General features: G+C 52.4%; 1 protein-coding gene across 2 annotated transcripts; it reads left to right on the forward strand.

Annotated features, from left to right (window-relative positions):
- The first annotated feature begins 605 nt into the window (after positions 1–605).
- On the forward strand, positions 606–3,753 carry GBX2 (gastrulation brain homeobox 2). Of its 2 annotated transcripts, none has more exons than XM_045558925.1 (2): positions 606–1,552; positions 2,543–3,753. In XM_045558925.1, the coding sequence occupies exons 1-2, from the start codon at positions 1,030–1,032 to the stop codon at positions 3,064–3,066; spliced, it is 1,047 nt and encodes a 348-aa protein (XP_045414881.1). In that variant the 5' UTR covers positions 606–1,029; the 3' UTR covers positions 3,067–3,753. The 2 variants fall into 2 exon arrangements, with proteins under 2 accessions (XP_045414881.1, XP_045414882.1); XM_045558926.1 differs by having other exon boundaries at positions 1,030–1,604; positions 2,543–2,651.
- Positions 3,754–22,606: the final 18,853 nt, after the last annotated feature.

The raw sequence follows: 22,606 nt of genomic DNA on the forward strand, positions 1-22,606 counted from the left end.
ACGGGAGGGCCCAGCTCGGAATGGGGGAACCAGCAGCCTCCCCGCCCCACCAGGAACACAGGGGTGCAGCTAGCAACCTGGCGGGCTCCCCGCGGCGGGCAATGGCAGCCAGCTCCCAGCCGTCGCCCTCGGGGCGGGTCTGGAGGGGCAGGACTCTGCCCCCAACTCCAGGAACCCCGCCCGGACCCCCGGCGGAGCTGGAGCACCCAGAGCTAGCGTGAGCCAGGCAGGTCTGTTCCATTGCAAATACTGTAAAAGAAATAAAACGCCTCCGGCCCAGCCTTGGGGGTGCAAGCTCGGGAAGCTGCCCTTCGAGGTAGCCTCCGCAAAGCTGCCAGGCCCCGGGGTCTGAGCCTCGCAGGTGGCAACCGACCCTCTGAACTTTGCGCGGCGCGGACCCCGCGCTCCGGCTCGGGCTCCGTGGCCAGAGCGCTCCGGCGGTGGCGCCCGCAGTCTGCTAGCGGCCAGCTCGGGTGGAGGGGCGGAGCTCCGCTGTCGCCCCGCCCCCGCCCGGCGCAGCCAATGGGCAGCGGCGCCCAGCCCCACGTGAGGCGAGCCCGGCCTGGCAGCAGGCAAAATGTGAATGAGAAAGAGGAGCGCGATTTAAAGGTGCTGGCGGCGCCCGCCGGAGACAAGTGCGCCGGCTTCGCGCGCTCCCCAGCGGCCTGCGGCGGGCAACGGACGGCGGGACAGACAAACGGACGCACGGACCGCTGCTAGCCGGGGCCGAGGGCCGCAGACGCAACGCGCGCGGGCTCCGACGGGCAGGCGGCGGGCGGCGGCTCCAGCGAACCCGCGGGGCCCGGGCGCCCTCTCCACTCCGGGGCGCACAGCCTCACCGCGCGCTGCGCCCGCACCCGCGCGCGCCAGGCATGCAGCGGGCCCAGGACTGAGGTGCGGCGGCGCGTGCTCTCCTGGTCCCGCGCGGCCCCTGCCCGACGCTCCTGGAGGTGCTCCCGGCGTCCGGCGGGCTTCCCGGCGGCGGCGCGGGGACTTTTCGCCTCTCGCTGGCCTCTCCCGAGCGCGTCTATGAGCGCAGCGTTCCCGCCGTCGCTGATGATGATGCAGCGCCCGCTGGGGAGTAGCACCGCCTTCAGCATAGACTCGCTGATCGGCAGCCCGCCGCAACCGAGCCCCGGCCATTTCGTCTACACCGGCTATCCCATGTTCATGCCCTACCGGCCGGTGGTGCTGCCGCCGCCACCGCCGCCGCCGCCCGCGCTGCCTCAGGCCGCGCTGCAGCCTGCGCTGCCGCCCGCGCACCCACACCACCAGATCCCCAGCCTGCCCACCGGCTTCTGCTCCAGCCTGGCGCAGGGCATGGCGCTCACCTCTACGCTCATGGCTACGCTGCCCAGCGGCTTCTCCGCGTCGCCCCAGCACCAGGAGGCGGCTGCAGCCCGCAAGTTCGCGCCGCAGCCGTTGCCCGGCGGCGGCAACTTCGACAAGGCGGAGGCGCTGCAAGCTGACGCCGAGGATGGCAAAGGCTTCCTGGCCAAGGAGGGCTCGCTGCTCGCCTTCTCAGCGGCCGAGGCGGTGCAGGCGTCGCTCGGTGAGTCGGCGGCGCGCGCAGCCCGGACGCGGGGCGGGAGGGGAGGGGGCGGGCCAGCTCCGGGTTCCCGCGGGAGCCCAGGGGGCGAGGCCGCGCCCCCGCCAGACCCCCGCCAGAGCAGCGGGAGGACGCGGCCCGGCTGCGCCGCGGGGCCTCCGGGGGCATTTAGAACCACGCAACAAGCGGGGTCTCCGGGGGAGCATTTAGCGCCCCCGGCACAGCTGCTGCTCAGGACGGCATATCAGTGTGGCCTTGCGTTTGGCAGAGTCCACCTCTCCCCCTTAGCTGTGACCTAGGCTGTCCCGGGTAAGTTGCAGCCTTCAGGGAAGGCGGGTTGGGCTGCGCCCAGGAGCGCCCAGACTTAACCAAACCCCTTCACCACTGGGCTTGCAGCTTGCCCAGGAGAACTGGATTTCTGGGAGACGGTGTGTCTGCCTGTGTGTGGGGTGTCTGGTGGGATCTTATAAGGCCACGGAACACTCCCCCCACACTTTGACCAACATTATCTGTCACAGAAAAGATGCGCTCTGGCATCTGCACGTCCCTAAGCCCCCACTCCTGCTGCGATGAAATTTAGATGCACTAAATTTTCACTGTGGGGAGGGCAGGATGGATCGTGAACCCCCATCCCCGTCCTCACCCAACCTTCACCTCGGGGATGTAGGGGATGCTCTCTTGGGCCTCACGCCTCCTGCTACTTCCCCTTAAGCTCCCGAGGCAGGGAGGGTGCGGAGGAGGCCTGGCGGCCCCTTGAGTGATGGTTCTGGGCAAAGGGCCGTCGCCTGAGCTGCCTCCTCTCCTTTGAGCTTTCTCACGCTCTCCCCACCCCTTCTCTGCTCCTCAAAGGCCAGGAAATCACAATGTGTTAATGTCATAGAAAGACAATCCACCAAGGGGGGCGTGGGGGTGGAATGCCCAAGCGACGGTGGGAAGAGGAAAGGAAGGCCAGTGTGCGAAATGTAATAAAACGCCGTTTGGTTTTGCTTTCAGTCGGGGCTGTCCGAGGGCAAGGGAAAGACGAGTCAAAGGTGGAAGACGACCCGAAGGGCAAGGAGGAGAGCTTCTCACTGGAGAGCGATGTGGACTACAGCTCGGATGACAATCTGACTGGCCAGGCGGCTCACAAGGAGGAAGACCCCGGCCACGCGCTGGAGGAGACCCCGCCAAGCGGCAGCGCCGCGGGCAGCACCACGTCCACGGGCAAGAACCGGCGGCGGCGGACTGCCTTCACCAGCGAGCAGCTACTGGAGCTGGAGAAGGAGTTCCACTGCAAAAAGTACCTCTCCCTGACCGAGCGCTCGCAGATCGCCCATGCCCTCAAACTCAGCGAGGTGCAGGTGAAAATCTGGTTCCAGAACCGACGGGCCAAGTGGAAACGGGTGAAGGCGGGCAATGCCAATTCCAAGACAGGGGAGCCCTCCCGGAACCCTAAGATCGTCGTCCCCATCCCCGTGCACGTCAGCAGGTTCGCTATTAGAAGTCAGCATCAGCAGCTGGAGCAGGCTCGACCCTGAGGGCCCAGGGAAAGCCCGGGCCGGCACCTACCTGCAGAAGCCCCAGCACCGGAGGGAACTCGTGGTGGACTCTACTGTGTTTGAAGCAAAACTCGAAGTCACACCCCTACTGTGGACATCCTAAGAAAATTGAGAATATATTCATTAAACAAGCTTAAAAGACTGCTTTTGAAGGGGCTACAACCACACCGGAAACACACTAAATATTTATTATACTATCCGACTTTGTACATAGATATCTATATAGACTGGATATCAGCTACAGTATTTGGAAAGTTATAGGACCAAATTACCCAGTGATATTCTCCACTCACTATTCCAGAAGAAAACAAAACCTCTGCTGTAATCTGCCGCGGCTAGCAGCCACCTTTCCATACTTTTCCAAAGGTAAACATAAAACACAAGAACAAACACTGGGGTTTAAACTTATTTTTGTTTCTATTCTGGCTTTTTGAGTTGACTGAAAAGCAGACACTGTTGGGGAGCCTGGAAATTTGCTTTGCTTTGCTTTGGTTTTGCCTGGCTTTTTCCCCTGGGGTTGCGTATCCTATCTGAGCCATGTCTGAAGCACGTCTCTGTTGTGTTTAATTTATTTCAATGTAGCTTATTTTCTTATAAGTTATGACATTTAAACAATTTCAGTCTTGTGAATAATAAAAAGGAGAGAGGGGGGAAAAAAGAGACCAATCCCTGGGCCTCATAAGTGTGTCCAGAATTTGATTGTCCTGGGGGCACTGCCAGGGTGTGGCGGGCAACTGGTCTGAGACCAGTGCTGGATAAACGTCGCCTGGCCAGGTCTCCAGGCTGGCTGGACTTGGGCCACACAGCACCTTACCAGGTTTTCAATAGGAGGGCAAGATCTCCAGTAAGGTAATGAATTTAAGAAAACCTAATTTTCACCTAAGAAATCTAACATGTCCCTCTTTTGCACATCCTAATCAATACCTACTAGGCTGGCAAACTTCAGCCGGAGGAGGCGGCGTGTGCCCAGGGGAGGGAACGCGCGTGCGGGTATTGGTGGGTTTGCACAAACTCCTGGTGCTCAAAATCGACTACAGGCAGGGAGGGAACGCCTTTCCTTATAACATGCCTGACCTGAAAAGAAGCGGAGCTACTTCGCCGGCAGAGCCGAGGGTCCATAAATCAGGCTGCGGGCGTTATCTTCCGACAGGAACAGAAGCCCAGCAAGCCCAGCCCGGTTTCCCGGGAGCATTCGGCTCGGAGGCGAACGGGAGCGCCAGCAGGCCCGGCACCTCCCCCTCCGGGCGGGGTCGGAGGGGGGCGGGACCCGACCACCGCCCCACCCCAAGGGCGCTGGGAGGTTCTGCACCACAAAGGGGCAAGGGGAGAGGGCGCGAGCGAATTGAGGGTCGGTCCGCAGGGGCCTGAGAGCTGGGCGCCTCCCCGCCTCCGCGCGCGGGAGGGGCGTGCCCGGACCCCCAAGCCCGCTCCTGCCACACCCCAGCACTGCGCCCCCGGCCTCGCCGCTGCTTTCCAGACCCCGAAGCTCCTGCCCGACGAAGCTCCCGCCGGACGCTAGCGGCCTGGCCCGCCGGAGGCGGCGGTGGACAGGCCCGGGGTCCCCTGGGCGTAGAGAGGTCGAACGAGGGTGATCGCGGTGCCATAGCCCTTGGGGCCACCAAACCAGCAGTCTGAAGAGCGAGACAAGCCGGGGGCTTCGTCAAAGCTCAGCCTTCCGAGCGAAGGGAGGGGAGGCCGGGGAGCAGGCTGCGAAGCAGTCGCGTCGGCCCTCGGCGCGGGTCTCAGCCCAATAAGGGGAAACGCGTCGCCGTGGGTCGATACTAATATTGACTTAATTTTTACCACCTACAGCCCTTCTCCTCCCTGCAGCAGAGGGGCTTGGGGACCGAGACCTTCGCCCAAACTTGAGGCGCAGGGTGAAGGCTGGGAGTGACCAAGTCATCCTTTCCCGCCGCGTTGCGAATATTTCCGGTGGCGGAAAATGGCCCGGGTTTGATTTTTGAACACAATAAAACGGAGCGGCCGCTCCTCCGAGGGCCTCAGCAGGCTCTGCGGGACGCGGAGAGCTGCAGCGGCTCCTTGCGGTCTCCGACCCGGCGCCCTGAAGCCCGGGAGGAGGCGGACTGCGCCCTGGCCGCGCCCTGCCCCAGCGCCCGGTCCACAAGGCCCGACCGCTTCCCCGATCCCGCGCGCCAACGCGCGCAGGCACTGGTCGCCGGTGGGCGTCATCTGCTCGGGGCAGGTCCCCACTAGCCACACGCCGCGGCCGGGGCATTCGAGGCCCGCGGGGACGCCGTTCCTCCCCTGACCCCCACCCACCGAGCCAGTGTGCCCCCGAGCCGCATGTGCGCCCCCGGCGGGAACTGTGGCCGGTGGCACAGAGTTGGGCCAGAGAACATGGGGGAGCTGTGGCCTCCAGCCCCAACCTAAGCATTGAGAGCCAGGTACTCCCTCAGATCCTGGAGTGCCCACCATATGCCCTTCCACCGTAATAGGTGTAACCCCTACCCGTCTTCTCCAAAAGCCGTGGCAGGGATGAGGGGCACAGAGGGACCCGAAACCTTGGCTACACAAACCCCGCGGGGAAGCGAAGCTCCCTGGAGTGGGAGGCCGCCTTCAGGGAGCCCCACTCCCGGACCAAGCTCCCGGGCCCTCTCCAGCCCCGCGGTCTTTGCCCTTGGGAAGCACGAGGAGAGGACCAGAGCTCCCCAGCACGGCGGACACGGCGCCACTGCCGGCCCTCCTGCCCTCTGGGGGCGCTGACCCCCTTACTCCCCAGCCCCTGAGCGCCGGGGCCCCCGAGAGCCCGGCGGGGAGGCCGAGGCCCGGGAGACAGGCCGAGGGGAGGAAGATAAACAAGCGGCGCTTGATGGCCGCTGTCATCATGGCCGTCATCATGGCTTTCATTTGGCTGCCTAATGAGTCACATCACAGGCAGAGAGAAAAATTGTCAATCGCCCGGGCCCTAATGAATTTTTTTGCAAATTGTAATCAAGCCAGGCCGTCTCAGCTGGCTGATTAATGAGACCCACGAGGCTCGGCCAGCACCTCAGCTTTTTATTCCATCCCATCCTCCCTGCACTAAATTAACAGCAACTTGTCTGAGCTTCAAATTAACTCCCAATGATTAATTCTGATGGGGGGGCCTGAAGAATAGCTTGTTCTAATAGGCTCTGGCCTGAGATGCTGTTGGAAATTAATACACTTCCCCTTTGGCTGCCGGCTTTAATCCAAGGTTGGGTTTTGACATCACTATATTTGTTGTTACAATAAATTCCACTTACATCTGCAGATCAAATAATTACGCTTGGGAGCACCTCGGACCCTCACCCCCAGCCATTCGCTGGGATGCCTCAGGGCTGCCTGTACCCCACATCCACCAACCCAAGCAGAGGTCCGAACGGGGCCACAGGAACAGCCACCTGACCCAGCGACCCCCCCCCTTGCTCCCCAGAAAGCCAGGTGCCCCACCCCCACCCCTTTGGAGAATTGAGAGTACTTTGAAAATCCACAGCCATCTCCACGTTCTCAGGCCTCCTTAGCTTGGTCCTGGGCTTCAAGCAATCTCCTCTTCCAGCTCCTTGCAGAGGCTGGGGGTACCCTTGGAGTAGCCTGGAGCACCTGCCTTGGGGCCTTCTCCAACCTCAACCTACACTAGAATTTTTGAGACTTAGTGCATGCTTGCAAATCCAACCTTCGCCTTCCAGTCTTCAGCTCCCAGGGTGGTTCTTTTGCAGGCACTTTTTCAGCTAAATGTGTGTGTGTGGGGGGGGGTGCCTCCAGGCCCTTTCAAGGCCTGGTTTGCCTTGCAGGCCCATCCTGTGGCTCTCTGCTACACACCTGATGCAAGCACCTGCATTCCAGGGCACCCTTTCTCTTGGGGTCAGCACTCGCCCCATCTTGTTTCTGTTTGTTTGAGCTTAATTGGCTTAATCATTTCAGCTGCTTCTGGCAAGCCTCTCACAGGGCTTCTAAGTCTGCTCCCTTCAGCCCTGAGCCTGTCCCACGCAGAACTGCATGCTGTCCCCTTTGGCAGGGGCTTCTGGATGCCCTCAAAGCTTGGAGGGACATTCTGGCTTCCCAGCCACAGATCCAGTCACCACCTAGTTCTCCCCTCAGGGCCTTCCTAGCTCCCTGGGGCTGTTCAAAGTGGCTGGAGCCTGAGAGGTCGGCAGCCCTGGCAGCACAGGCGGCCTCAGTGGCCTCTCCTTTTGCCTGCTGGACTTGGGCTACAGCCCAGTGGCCCGCCTGCACCCAGCCATGGCCTCCCCGGGAAGGAAACTCCAGTGTACACACACCTATTTCTGTCCCTGGAGACCCTGTACTTTCCCCAGGCTTGGGCACACAGCTGGAGCAGATGGCCTGCTCCAACCTTCTCATCCACTAGGGCTACCCAGAGGGCTCCAGGATAGCACAGCCTCCTTCCGCCAGCTCAGGGCCTGCAGGAACCAAGCTCTGGGGTCTTAGGGGGAGCCTCCTCCTAGGGTCCACAGGGACCAGTCAGAGAAAGGGAAGTGGTATTAGTCTTCATTTCAGGCCCTCATGGCGTAAACAGAAGAAATATGATCTTGCTAAGCCAACATGAATGCAAATCATATCATCAGAGTAATAAAGCACCTGAAACCCCCACGCACAAAAGCAACACCATATGTATGAAGACAACCTGCATAAATTATAAATTACATCATAAAAATTGATTGCCTATTTGAACAGTTCAGAAGTGGGGACCTAAGCTGACTTTCGCCCTCCTTGGCTTTGGGAAAAGGTCAGGCAGTGCATTTCCCTTCACAGGTCGCAGACTGGAGTCACCGGGCCCAGAGTCTCCCGTCCACGCTGCGGTGGGGCCTGGCTGGGGCCGGGGCCGAGGAGGAGAGCGCACTTAGAGCGGAAGCACACGCACACGGCCGGCTCCGAGCGGCTGTCGGTGAGGGTGCGAGGGGAGGCCCACAAAGCTCCTACGCGGTGCAGGAAACACGCTTGTTGGGCTGGGGAGCCAATGTCGCCAGGGCGCTCGGCCCAAGTCTCACACCCAGAGAGGCCGCCTCTTGACGGAGGCCCCTCCGGGCGATCCTGGTACTGCTGCCCCGCAAGCCGGTCCCATTTTCTAGCCTGGACTCAAAGGTCCCTGTGAGCGCCTCCCTCCCCCGGGTTGGCCCCGGGATGAGCAGGGGTGTGAGTGCCGTGCGGGCGGGTGTGCTAGCGCTGGGGCCTGCGAGCGCGTGAGCACGTGGTGCCGGTGCCTGCGGCTGTGCGATTCCTCACGTCTAACCCCGCTTTGCCGCGTCTCTTCCCGTTGCTGGATCCCAACAGCCCACAGCTCGACCCCACTGGCGGAGCGAAAACGCATCCCGAGGCACCCAGTAAACTTGAGCCCCCAATGTGCACGCGAGTCTACTCCTCCGGACCCCCCACTCGCAGTGTAACCCTGCTACTGCGGGGAGCCCGCCCCCGTTCTTTCCCCACTGCGTAGGGGCCCCAGGCTGGTCTCTGGCCCCCGCACCCATCCTGCAGTCCCCGCTCCCACCACACTGAGCTCTCTCCACGCACCTCCAACCGCCACCCCGCGGAACACCCCGCTCTCTGGTCTCCAGGACGACCCCGTCTGCAGCCCACGTTGTGTCTCCCACCTTTGAGCACTACCTGAGTCTGGCCTCTGGGCTGCTCTGGCTCCCCACTCCCCGCAGCCCACCATCAAACCCCGGCCTTCACCTCGAGGCTCCCCCACACCCACGCGCGTCCATGACGCCTGGTCCCCCCTCCCAGTCCACTCTCTTCGCCGGCGCGGTCCAGCACACCCTCCATCCCCTCTCTGAAACAGGCACCCGCCCCGGAGCTGCGTGACTCGCTGCGCTGGGGAAGAGGAAACCGGAGGCCGGGAAAGATCCGGGAGGCCGCCAGCCCACGAAGAGTCCCTGTCCTGCCCGGACCGTCGCGCACCCGGTGGGCCTCGAGGGAAACAGACAGCAGGCCGGGTCGCGTCGTGGGCCTGGTGGCTCGGAGCTCGAGGGCGGCAGGGAGTGGGGCGGTGGCCCATCCCATGAGACCTTGCTCCAGGTAATACTCGGGGGGCCCAAGCCCCAAATTGGGGGACCCGCCCTTGAGGGCGCGCCCACGGCCGGCCGGAGAGCTGTGGCCTGACTGGGCCGAAGGCAAAAACCTGGGGCAGGGCCCGGCCCGGGAGGCGGACGTCATGCCGGGCGCCCACCCCCAAGCCTTCATCTCTTTATTTCCCCCGCCACTGGACCCCTCGAGGCCTTTGTCATGCTGGTGAGTTTCTATGTGACTGCGCGTAGTCTTAAAGGGCCCGGCCCCCCAGCTGGGGCCCCGCGGCCTCCCGAATGACAATGGCCAAAATGGGATTACACCGACCTGATCCTATTAAGCCTGCCCGCCAGCGGCTGGCCCCCCAGGCCTGAGCCTGGCCGACTCCCACTCTGTCCCCTCCCGTTGCCCCTCTCCCCGCCCCCGACCGGACTCTGAGGATGCACCTGGCTCGGCCGGACCGGCAGAGAGCTGAACACCATGGGGGTTTGGAAGTGGCCGCCTGACCCCAGGAAGGGAGCGTGGCCCAGGCTCTGAATTACAAAAACCCGAGCCCGGCCAGGACCAGGAAGGAAAAAAGGGAGGGGCGGTCCCCACACCCGCCTGGATGGGCCTGCAAGCATGCAGAGGTGGGTGCAGTCCTGACTGTCGGAAACCATGCTTGGTGGTCCTGCCAGGAGGCTTCCAAGGCAGCTCTCCCACCGGCTCAGCCAGACAGTTGGGGCCGGGAATGCTAACAGAATCAGGAGAGGGGCGTCCGTGTTCCCAGCACGTGGCCTGCCCATTCTTACACTGCACAGCGCGAGGGGGCAAGCGTGAGGCTCTCTTGCTGCAGATGTAGCAGCCAGAATTGGGCAGGGGACTTGGGCAGAGTCCCACTTGCAGCAGTGTCTGTGGAGAGGGGCCTGGATCCCTCCAAAGCCTGACCTCACCCCCTCTACAAGCCTCAGGCTCTGACACCAAGGCCACAGGTACCAAATTCTTCACCAGGGTCAGGGGCCAGGAAGGGAGGGGAGAGAGAGGCCTCCCGTGGGAAAAGGTGAGACAGAGCTTTGCACACCCTTGCTGGTAGATGTGAGGTGGGGGTGAGAGGGGGGTGCACATACTTGACCCTTGTTTCAAGTTTTCCTTTTTTCTTCTCCTCTTAGCAGAGTTTGTCATCTCTATTTGAAATTGGGTAGATCTTGCAGGAGAGGGAGCACAGCAGTGTCAAGAGGCTAAAGGGGGAGTCTGATCCTAATAGTGATCCCCTTAGCTAGCCTTGATCAGACCACTTCACTCCCCGGAACCTTTGCTGCTTCACCTGATGAATGAGCACAGGGGCCATCCTTGGAGATGGCATGGTTTCCGGGGAGGTTAATGATGTAATGCAAATGAAGTGGATAATAAGATCAGAGCCACCAGAGCAGCCTGCTCAGGGCCCAGGTGCACAGCTTTGGACTTAGACCACCTGAGTTCCCATCCTTGGGCCACTGACTCTCTGAGCCTCAGTTTCCCCATCAGCTGGGCCAGTGCAAGCAAAGGGTGCTGTGCAGAGGTGGGCACATAGTGAGTACCCATCAAGATTAGCCACTGTTTCCATCACTAGCCACACAGGGGCTGGCTCCTCTGCAGAAGGCTGAGCAGAGACAAGGGCTCCGAGGCAGTTCCTCCTCTGCAGCTCTGCTCGCTTAGGGTCCGCTGTGTATGTAGTTCAAGTTCTTCAATGAAAACCATCCTGCCTGCCCAAGCCAGGTTTGTCTTGCCACATTTTAAGGCCATGTTATTCAATTCCATCCTTTGTGGAGATAGTCCAGTCAGAGCACCCTCTTCACTCACTTGGCAAACAGGTTTCAAGTCCTGCACTGCTGCCCTCAGCCTTCAGGGAGCCTGAGGTCTATGGGAGGAGGTGGCCGTGTGGGCTGGTGACCATGGTGCTGAGAGGCCTCAGTAGGATGGCTGCTTACCTCTTTAACCCCTGAAGACCATCTCAACTCAGTTTTCCCCCCATAAAAGTAAATGGCCTCAATCATCCTCATGTTTTAGCTTATCAGGCCAACTTTGTTGTCCTAGACCCATAGGCAGAGGTCCCCAGGGCCAGCATGGTGTCAGGGAGGGATCAGGCTCTTAGCCTTTGGCCTCGCCTGGCAGAGGCGGTCTCGATGTATGTGTACGTTATGAATAATGGAGTGGTCCCCTTTCAGAAAGGCTTTTATCATTCCTAATATTTGCACAATTGTTCCTTCACTCAGACTCACCCATCTCCCTGCAGAGGTGCTGGTGGGACTGTTTAGAAGGCTGGCAGAAGCCCAAGCATTGTAAAAACTAAAACGAGAATCTAAACCCTGTGTTGTCACCATCCTCAGCCAAAGAATCTCTGAGCTGGGCGAAATCCAACCAGACTAATCACTTGGTTTTCCAGTAACACGGGGCTCTGTGCCACCTGGATCCAGAAAGCCGGCCTTAATGTGACCATTCAGAACATTTCTAGTACCAAAGCAGTCGTTTCGCATACATGTTCTGTGATTATTGCTTCTGAGCTTCAGATTATTGATCATTTAAATATGTTTATCAATGGTTTTGAAGTGGATTTCCATTTTCTATGACCACAGCTGGAATTTTTCCCCCAATAATTTTCATATTTTAGCATTTTGAAAGCTATAAATTGCCAGAAAAGAATGATAATCGCCCATCTTTAAATGAGAAATTGTTAATTTGGGATTTATAAAGGACTTTCTCTAATGAATAGTAGTGAAGACAGATTTGTCTTCCTGCCTCATTTTGCAAAGTCACATTTATAAAGTCAGGAGGTTTCCATTCTTCCCTCTAATTACTCTCCCTCCAGAAGGCAGTTCTGCAGTGAACTAGAGGCCTCGGGGACACGATGGGTGGACTGTGGCGGGGCCCTTGGTCCCGAGAGGCTGGCGGCCACACAGCTGCTCAGGGGCTGTCTTCTGGTTACCCCGCACCACCCACAGGCAAGGCTGTGGGCACGGGCACATGACGATTCTTTGTAGTGTGGGACTGCCTGTGGATGCCAGAGGGGTACCCCAGTCACGTGACAGCCAAAAGTGCCCCTGAGGACAGCAGAATTTCCCCAGTTGAGTGTCCTCTGCTGGCACCATGCTAGGCATAGGATACCACCAGTGCCTGTGTGCAGTGCACGCCCTCAGGTGCTCAGAGCCAAAGGGGAAGACACGTAATTCCAATGTGGGGAGACCCGTGTCTCCAGAGGTTCATGGCAAGGGCCTCGTCCCAGCCAGCATGGGCATGAAAGCTGCACAGGGCAGGGAAGCTGTGGGCGGAGGCTGAGAGATGAGCAGGCATTATCCCACCGGGACCGGGCGGGTCCCCGCAGAGCCCCACGGAATGACATTGCCATGGAGGCCACTCTGGGCCCCCTTGGCCTGGAGCCAGCACAACAGGGCTAGCGTTCAGTCCTCACTCACACTGGCCAGAGGCCTGCAAGGTCATTGGTTCCTACCTTAGATGCCCTCTTGGCTCTGGCGTCCCTGCTCCCCGGGAGCCTCATTCTGCCTCTGAAGCTATGGGGGCAATTGTGCCCGTCCCAGCTCAGCAATCACAGTCGCCACGGCTGGGGCCATGGGTGAGGGGCCACACACAGACGTGGGCACCTGGGCTTCAGAATTGATCCTGAACACAGGGAATTTCCTCAGGATTGAGCCTGGCCGGGCCCACCTCAGGGAGCACTCTCCTTTCTCAGGGCACCTCTGCTTTGCAGAGGTTGGACAGCAGTTTTTGGTGCAAGGTCCACTCCCTCAGGCTTGAGACCCTGCAGTATGTCTTGGGGGCATGAGGGCCTTCCTAGGGGTCTCCCCGGGTGGCCCAGAGCTTTTGAGGTGACTGTGCTGACGCTGCTCCCCACCTGGCCTTTGGAATGCTTTAAGATGATGAATGAATGCATAGTAAGTAACAGTAAATAATAGTAATCCTTCCTCCCCACATTACCCAGCCCCAGCCACCAGACAGCCAAGGAAACAGGGGTTTACAGTCTAACTGGGTGTCATTTAGCCCAGTCCTTGGTAAGGCCAAGTCCACAACTTCTAAGTAACCCAGCACATTGGGCCCGTGGCCTGCCAGCTCCCTGCACTTCTATGGCTTTGGAGGGAGGGGTTAGATGATGCTTTCTGGGAAGTTTTTCATTGACATGGTTTCTTCTTGGCCAGGTCACCTATGAAATAAATGCTAATTTAGTAAGATGAGCCCTGTCCCCGTCCAGCCTGGTGTCCGCCTGTCCAGACACAGATGCTTTGCCCTGACCGCCCTCTCACCTCCCTCCCCCTTCAAGGACAGGTGAACCCAGCTCTGCTGAGACCTTGGAGGAGACTGGAGTCAACAATAAGAGCAGCATGTGCTAGGTGCGAGGATGAGGACTGGCATGTCAGCGCCTCCCAGATTAATTTGTTAGTTCCATGCAATTCCAATCAGATCCAAGTGGTTTATGTTAGAAACTTGACCAAATGGCTCTAAAGTACATCTGGAGGAACAAACATATGAATGTAGCTGGGCAGGTTTTAAAGCAAAGCATAACTCAGGGGGTACTTGCTTTAATAGGAGCCATCACCTAATGCGCATGGGTGAAGGACACTCTTCCTAGCACTTGACACTTATGAATAACCCTAGGAGGTAGGTATTACCTTTAGCCAGATGAAATTGCTAGTATTTGATGATTTTGACACCTACAAAATGGCAATTTTATACTATTGTCATCCACATTTTGCAGATGAGAAAACCAAGACATAGAGAAAGAACTGGCTCAAGGCCACACACAGCTGTTGGTAGATTCAGAACTTAAACCCAGACAGGTTGGCTGCAGGGCCTGTCCCTGTAAGACTATGTTATATAATTGACAGATTACATCACTCAGAAATAGCCTCTAGAATACATGAAAAAACTCCACAAATTTGTGGAAAAGGAAGAATTGTTTCATACACGGTATTTGGGAAAACTGGCTAATTGGGGGAACGATAGAACAGATCTTTACCTCCCACCTTGCCACAGATCAATTACAGATGGATTAAAGCATTCAATGTATAAAAGGAAATCTTCAAAGCTATGAAAGAGGATTAGCTGAATAATTATCTGCTGAGTGGAGAGGACACAAGGAAAGAACAGCAAGGCCATCTACATAGAATATGGAAGCTTCTGTTCATTAAAAAGATAAAAAACAAAGATATAAGGAGCATTTGGGGAAAATGCTTGTCAGAAACACGGCAAGGTGGATCAGTATGTTTCCACACAAAGAGCTGGAATAAAAGGAGAAAGAAGTTGGGAAAGGGCATAGGTGAACAACTCGTGGAAGGTGAAAAGCAAACGCATTGACTCCACAAATATTTATTGGGCACTTGTTGCTGGACAGACACTGTTCTGGGCTTGGGCAGGGAGCTTGCCTTCCACAGAGTGAGACGACACTGAACAGCCCGCACGTGGTAGGTAATGTAATGCCAGGTGTTGGGAACACAGGTATGTGATGGGCAGGAGAGTGAGGCAGGGTGACGAGGTAGGGACTGAGAGCTGCCGTTTTCCATGGGGAGGTCAGGGACCACCTTGCTGGGAAGGCGGCTTTTGGGCAACTCCCTAAAAGAATTAGAGGAGCAAGACATGCACATATCGGGGGAAGAACACTGCAGGCAGGCGGACAGTGAGACGAATGTGATTGGAGCACACTAGGCAAGGAGGAGAGTGAAGGGATGATGAGCTCACAGAGGTGGCCAGGAACTTGACCATGGAGAGGCTTGGAGGCCCTGGGAAGAATTTTGAGTTTCATTTCAAGCAATACAGGAAGCCACTGGAGGGGTTAGAGCAGAGGAGTACATTTTTAAAAAATTGTTAATAAACACATAAAATGCTTCCCTCACACCTATATATAAATTAATTACAAAGAGATTAAAGACATCAATGTAAAAGATAAAATAGCTTAAACTTTAGAAAAAAACATAGAAGAATATATTTTTTAGGGAGAGGATTTCTTACAGGATGTAAAAGCACCCTTCTTAGCATGAGAGCATAAAAAAAAAAGAAGCCACAAACTAGAAGAAAATCTTCACAAGAAATGGTATAAAGTATGATAAAAGAACTGCTATTATGGACCAAGGAACAGATTAATCAGTAGAAAATAGAAAAAATAAACAAACAGCCATTTCATAGAGGAGGAAACATGATTGCTCATTGGCAAGTACATTTATGAGTATATGCTCGACCGCATTTGTAATTAGGGAAATTCAAATTAAAGCCACAGTGAGATTCCATTTTCCATCCATCGGATTGGCAAAGATTAAAAAAATCTGACAATCCCAAGTGATAGCAAAGATGTGGAGCACCTGGAACTCCCACGCATAGGTGGTGGGGGTGTAAGTTCACACAACCACATAAGAAAACAGTTTGTGATGTTGTTAAGTCAAACATGTATATATCTTACCACATTACAAGTGTACTTCTAAGTGGGTATTCTGGACAGTGGTCTCAAATGTGCATGCAATGGCTTTCCAAGGAGTTATAAGAAACTGATGGTTTTCAGGGAATCTACTCAGATAAACTTTCAAATGGCCTCTTTTCTACATTCCCCTTTCACAAGTCACAATTTTCCTACTTCTGGGGTTGGGTGCGGTGGCTCATGCCTGTAATCCTAGCACTCTGGGAGGCGGAGGCAGGAGGATCACTTGAGGTCAGGGGTTAGAGACCAGCCTGAGCAAGAGTAAGACTCCTGTCTCTATTTAAAAAAAAAATGAAAAAAAAAAAGTTTGGTACTTTCCCTTCCCCACACCCAAATATTTTCTTTGGTGTAATACTGCAGGTTGTAGAAACTTCTAGACTGTCAGACACAGGTACAGTGAGAGATATCAATGTCAGGGTTGAAAAAGTGAATGATTAATGATTGCCTCTTAAATCTATTGCAAGTCAGGTAGTTTTCAATACACTGTTCTCAGTGACATGGAAGAGGAGCTGATTGAGTTATCGGCTGGTATCTCATTAAAAATAATGTTTACTAATTGGAGAAATAAAGTCACAGAAAGTTAAAATAAATTAAAAATTCATATTGTCTACATATTTCTATTGCAGAGAATATGAACTTTAAATGACCTTTAAGGAAACAAATATTAGGACAAAATTTTAGGGGAGAATGGAATAAAAATATGATTTCAAGAAAAAAAATGGAGCAGTGTAAGATTTCTGAGTGTTGAATAGCTTGCTCATGTAGTTTCAAATAGGATAATATGGATGCTAAGTTTTCTGTGGTGTTTGTATTCCACTGGACACATTTTTAAAAATGATGTAACTTGAAGAGCTCTAAGAGCTAACTGGGAAGAGAGGCCAATGATAATATATTTATTAGCTATTAACCATCAGATTAGCGCTATTTCTGCTTTATATATTTGACAGAGTTTCTTTATATTTTGGTATTCTTTAAACAATGTAAATGATGTTATATATAGTGCATTTGGAATATAAAGCAATAAAATTATCTGAAAAAGAGAAAAGATAGTGTAATTATTTTATTTTAAAGTATTCATCTTTACAATGTGCCTAAATTATATCCTTTTTGACTATTAAAGTTATGATATAAAATTGTGATTTCAACTTTAAAATATGTGAGAGGATACATAGTTTTTCAAGTTCTTTTAGGGAGTACATGAGGGGAAAGTTGGAAGACCATAGACCTAGAGAAACTTGCACACTGAAAAAGTGTCTGAGAATATTCTTAGCAGCCCGGTCCGTGATAGCAAAAACTGGAAACTTAAATTGAGAGGAAGAATGAATATGTGGTACATTCTGGAATGGTACAAATGAATGAACTTCAGTAACACACAACATGGACAAATCATGGAAACCTGTTGAAAGTAAAAAGCTCAGAAATAAGCAAAACTAACATGTTATGTTATTTTTCAAAAAGCAAGGGAACAATTAGCATAAAATTCAAGATAATGGTTACCTTTATGGGGAGAAATACCCAGAGACATTGGCGATTTTCTAGTTCTTAAATGGGATGTTGGGTTATTTTGTTGTACACTTTCGTAGCTCACATAAATTCCATTCTAGTATCACATTGAATTATTTCCCCAAGTTTTATTTAGAAAAATTTCAAACATATAGAAAGAATAGAAGGTAAACATCTGTGTACACTTCATTGACATTCTATGGTTGTTAACATTTTATTATAGTTTATTGTCAAATCACTGTAAATCCTTCATGCATCTTCTGAGAATAAAGACACTTGACTATGTTTCTCTGAAATCCTCAACCATCTAAGAAAATTAACAGTAATTCTACAATAGCATCTGGCATTCAGTCCATATTTGGATTTCCTCAATTGCCTCATATTTTGTAGCTCTTTAAAAAAAAAAACAGCATTCAATCAAGTTTAATAAACTGCATGTGGTTATTAGGAATTTTAGTCTCTGTTATTCTAGAATACCCCTTCTCTTTTTATGACATTGACTTTTTGAAAGTTCTGTGCAAGTATTCTTATACAATGCCCCCGGACTAGATTTGTCAAAGTGTTTTTCCCTTCTTCCAGCCTTTGTGTTTCCTATTGGTGATGCTAAGCTTGATCCCTTGATTAAAGTGCTGAGGGGAAAGACTCCTAGGAACACACAAATGATGCATTTTATTGTATAATTTTTATGTAGTTAAATCTGTCCATTTTTCTAAGCTTTTTGCTTTTATATCTTGATGAGGCAAACCTTCTCCAGCCCAGGATTATAAAAACAGTCTATATTTTTCTAATAGTTTTGGTTTCTACATTTTTCTTTTATCTATTTGGAATTTATTTTTGTATATGATGGGGTAAGAGTCTAAGTATACCTGTCCCCAAATGGCCAATTGTCCCTCCCCATTTATTAAATCACTGATTTTTTCCATTGATATGAAGTGCTACTTTTATCATGTTCTAAATTCCCATATATCTATGGTCCATTTTGTAGAACTTCAATGAAACTCTGGCCTATTTGTTACTGCTCCAACACCGGGACACTTTCATTTCTACAGTTATTTAGATATCTGGTGTAGTGAGTTCCTCCTCGTTATTCTTTGTTTTCAATTTTTTCTTAGCTAATTTTTCACCTTTTCTCTTCCAGATGAGTTTTAGAATCATCTACTTGAGTTATTTTGAAGCGCCCATTTGGACCTGTGACTGCAAATGCACCGAAATCAGAGGCTATTTTGGGGGAGAAGCAACATCTTTCTAACATTGAGCCTGTGATGCACAATCATGCCCGTCTCTCTGTAAAGAATTAGAATTTTCATAGGCTTCACATGTGCCTTACATAAGATTATTCCTAGGTATTTTTAAAATATCAGTTTCTGTTATAAATGGAAACTTTTTTTTGGCAGGTGATTGCTCTGTCACCGTGGCTAGAGTGCAGTGGTGTCATCATAGCTCACTGCAACCTCAAACTCCCAGGCTCAAACAATCCTCCTTCCTCAGCCTCCCAGAACCTTTTTTACATGAACATTTCTAATTGCTTAGTGAGTGGTGATGTTATACGGCCAGGTGCTCCGAGGGTGCCTGCCAGAGCACGTCCTAGGAGCCGGCTTCACGGGGCTCCCCAGGGAAGCCAAGGCGATCCCTGAGGATGCTGAGGGCGCTGCTGGAGCCTCTGGGCAGAGTGGGAGACGCAGGGTGGACGGTACGGTGGCTGCTGGAGCAGAGCTCAGAGCTCAGCGAGGAGGACCTGCCTGTGGCCCAGAGCCGTCACACGGCACAGAGACACGATGTTCTGACGGGGCGGAAGATGAAGGGTGCGGCGGGAGCAAGGCCAGGCCTGGGGTTGGCCTTGACTTGCCCGATGGGGCCCCTGTGCTTTGTCGAGTGCATGAGGGACTGACAGCCAAGCGGTGTGGGCCTAGGCACCAGGAGGTGGCCCGTCCAGGCCCCGTGGCTGCCCGATATACTGCCTGTGCCCAGGGCAGGAGATCTCCACGGCCCAGCCTGTTAACTGTCCTCCAACAGCTGATCTTCAATAGTATAATTTTTTTGCTGGGAGAAATGCTGTCCGGCCTCCTTTGCAGTTGTGGCCACCCGACTGGGTTCTGGCAGCAGAACGTAATGGGGGCTTCGGGGGCAGCGTCTGGCACCCTACAGCTTGACCTCCTCTTCTCTTCTTCCACAGTGTGCTGGCAGCACGCACCACGTGCCCCGGAGGGCAGTAGGAGTGCCAGGTGTGGGGACCGGCAGGTCCGTGTGTCCTGGTTCTTGGGCCGGCTCGTTCAAGACACAGCAAAGGCAGCATGTCTACACGGAGAGGTCAGGAGTGAGGCAAGGTCACGTGGGACTTTGCAGGACAAGTCAGCCTCTTGCTTTCTTTCTAGGGTTGCCAGAAAGCCCTCCGTGTGGCGAGCGCAGGCGTTTCATGAGCTGAATTTCATTTTAAAAGGGTCGCCCTGGCTTCCAAGTGGAGATTAAAGAAAGGGGCTGCAGAAGCCGCAGGAAAGCCAGCTGGGGCAACGGGAGTGATTCGGAGGGGGTGAGATGGGGTCGGCTCTGGGATGGGCCTTTGGAGATGACAGAACAGGCCGACAAGGAGGGAGAGAAGGAAAGAGGTCCAGGTGGCTCCAAAGCCTTCCACAAGCACCTGGGCAGGGCGAGGTGCTATGTACGGAGACGGGGCATGTTGGGGATGGTCAGATTGGGGGGGAATAATGAATTTCTGTTTCAGGAAAGTTACATGTGAGGTGACTGTCAGAGGCACGACTGACTCTTCAGCTACCCCAACACCTATCCCAGCCTCCTTTTCCTCTTTCCCACCCACAGAGCAGAGGCTGGAAGGGATAGATACTTGCTTTTCCAGACTTTCTTGCAACTAAACATGGCCAACTGACCAAGTTCTGCCAATGACAGTCATAAGGGGAAAGTTTGCTAGAGGATGGTGGATAATCTGGGAATATCTTTTCTCTCCTGACAAAAAAAGATAGATGTGGCCAGTGCCATCCCTTTATCTCATTTTTTATGCCTTGGACATGAATGCAATGTCTGGAGCTGTGGCAGCTATATTTTGACAACCTGGCTCACTAACAATAGTGGAGCAAAATAAAGGAACTTGAATTTTTATTTTAATATGAGGAGGTGCCTATAAATTTGCACTAGAAAAAAAATAACATTACTGAGCCACAGACCAGCTCTGGACTGTCTACCCCTCAATATTTTGTTATGAGATATAATTAAATGTCTTTAATACAAGTCTCTGTTACTTAAGTATTCCATTATTTTCAGCCAAAAGCATTTCTAACTATACAACATTCAATACCTACTTGTCATTGGATATGAGAGTCTAAAATCCAAGGGAGGAGCAAGGCTAGAGAAATAAATTTGAAAGTCAAAGGCAAATACTGAAAACCCCATTTAGCACAAAAAAAGGAGAACCCTGGGACTGGATGAGATCATGTAGAAAGTGCTGCAGAAAGAGAACATACTAACAGATGGAGGAAGGAGTCCTGGGGCCGCCAACATTTAGAAGTCGAAAAGGAGGAGGAGTGGCCAGAAAGCACACCTAGAGGGAGAACAGAATGCTGCATGTGTGTGCATGTTCTCTGTGTGTGCATGTGTGTGTGTTATGTGTGTGTGTGCACGTGTGAGCACCCATGGCCTTTGCAGCAGGGGTCACATGCTACATGTCTATACCACCCTCAGCAACTTGAATTGTTTATATAACAGTACATTCTGGACATCTTCCCATGTCAGGACATACAGGTCTATGTGATTCTTTTTAATGGCCAACACTGGTCTAATACGAATATTCCATCATTTATGTGTCATGGATAAAAAAGACTTCCATCCTATTGTCTAAATGGTACAATTAGCTAACCATTTGGAAAAAATAAAGATTTCACAAATGGACAATGAATTCAAAATGTAAAAGTAATAAAGTGCCATAAAATAACTGACTGTGCTAACGAGAAACTTTTTGTATGATCTTGGGCAAGGAGGACTTTCTAAGCGCAGCACCAAAGGCAAGAATCATGATTGATTTGAGAATATAGTGTTAAAGTTCTGTACATTAAAAGTCATAAAATTGGGATAAAGAGGGGATGGTTAACGGGTGCAAAAATACAGTGAGATAGAAGGAGTAAGATCCAGTGTTCAGTAGCACGATAGGGCGACTATGGTTAACAACAATGTATTGTACATTTCAAAATGACTAAGGGTTGGTTGGGCACGGTGGCTCACGTCTGATCCTAGCACTCTGGGAGGCCGAGGCGGGTGGATCGCTCAAGGTCAGGAGTTCGAGACCAGCCTGAGCAAGAGCGAGACCCCGTCTCTACTAAAAATAGAAAGAAATTATCTGGCCAACTAAAATATATATAGAAAAAATTAGCCGGGCATGGTGGCGCATGCCTGTAGTCCCAGCTACTCGGGAGGCTGAGGCAGTAGGACCGCTTAAGCCCAGGAGTTTGAGGTTGCTGTGAGCTAGGCTGATGCCACGGCACTCACTCTAGCCCAGGCAACAAAGCGAGACTCTGTCTCAACAACAACAACAACAAAAAATATGACTAAGGGTGGAGTCAGGGAAATGATAAATGCTTGAGGTGCAGAGACCCCAGTTGCCCTGATTTGATCATGACACATTGTAGGCTTGTATCAAAGTATCACATGTACCCCATACACACGGACAACTATTATGTATCCATGATAATCAAAAATTAAAATTAAATAAATAAAAAATCATAAAATTAAAAAGGAAATGAAACAATAAGAAAATTTTATAACAGGCTATATTACATAAAAGGTTAATATCCTCTATACACGTCGGTAATAAAAAGATGAATACTCCAAAAGAAAAGTGAGCAAAGAATATGCGAGGTAATAACAACCATGATGACAAAATACAAATTGCCACTAAACATGAACATTTTTAACCTTAATAGGGATAAAATGCAGATAATCTAAGAGAGCCCCTTTTGGCCTTTCAAATTGGAAAAAAGAAATGTTAGCACCACATTGGGGAAGTACTGAGAAACAAGAGCCTCATTTCCAGATGTTCGCGTTTAAATCATGTTACCTATTTTTTTTTTTTGTCATGAAAAGTTGTTTGTGCTCATTTAAGTTTAGAGAAGTAGGTTTTCACGACAATTAAGGATTCTGTGTCATTATGGATTGGATCTTGGATAAGGGGGAAAATCTGCTATAAAAGACATTATTGGGAAAATTGAGATGATTTGAATATGGACTGCATATTATATGGCATCAGTGGGAACCATCCTAGGAGTGACAATGGCGCTGTTGTCACGGAGGAGAAAGGCCTTCTGCTTATTTATTTATTCAAGGGTGAAAAATCATTATGTTGCTAATTTACTTTCCAATGGTTCGCATATGAAAATGTATCTATCTGGTATGTCTGTCTGTCTCCCCATCTATCCATATCTGTATATACAGAGGAGAGGGAGAGGGAGACAGGGAGGGAGAGGGAGGGAGAGGGAGAGGGGCGGAGAGAGAGAGATCGCTGGTATGTTAACATGTTAACAATTGTCGAACACAGACGAGACATCTTTGGGTGTTTACTAAACTATTTCATTCTTCAAC

This window comes from Lemur catta, chromosome 8 (genome assembly GCF_020740605.2).
Source record: "Lemur catta isolate mLemCat1 chromosome 8, mLemCat1.pri, whole genome shotgun sequence".
In the NCBI taxonomy this organism is placed as follows: domain Eukaryota; kingdom Metazoa; phylum Chordata; class Mammalia; order Primates; family Lemuridae; genus Lemur; species Lemur catta.

Excerpts from the sequence above, each read along its gene's own strand:
- GBX2 (XM_045558925.1), top strand. The coding sequence starts at position 1,030 with ATGAGCGCAGCGTTCCCGCCGTCGCTGATGATGATGCAGCGCCCGCTG. Across the intron at positions 1,553-2,542 it reads GGCGGTGCAGGCGTCGCTCG|TCGGGGCTGTCCGAGGGCAA; the intron begins GTGAGTCGGCGG and ends TTTTGCTTTCAG.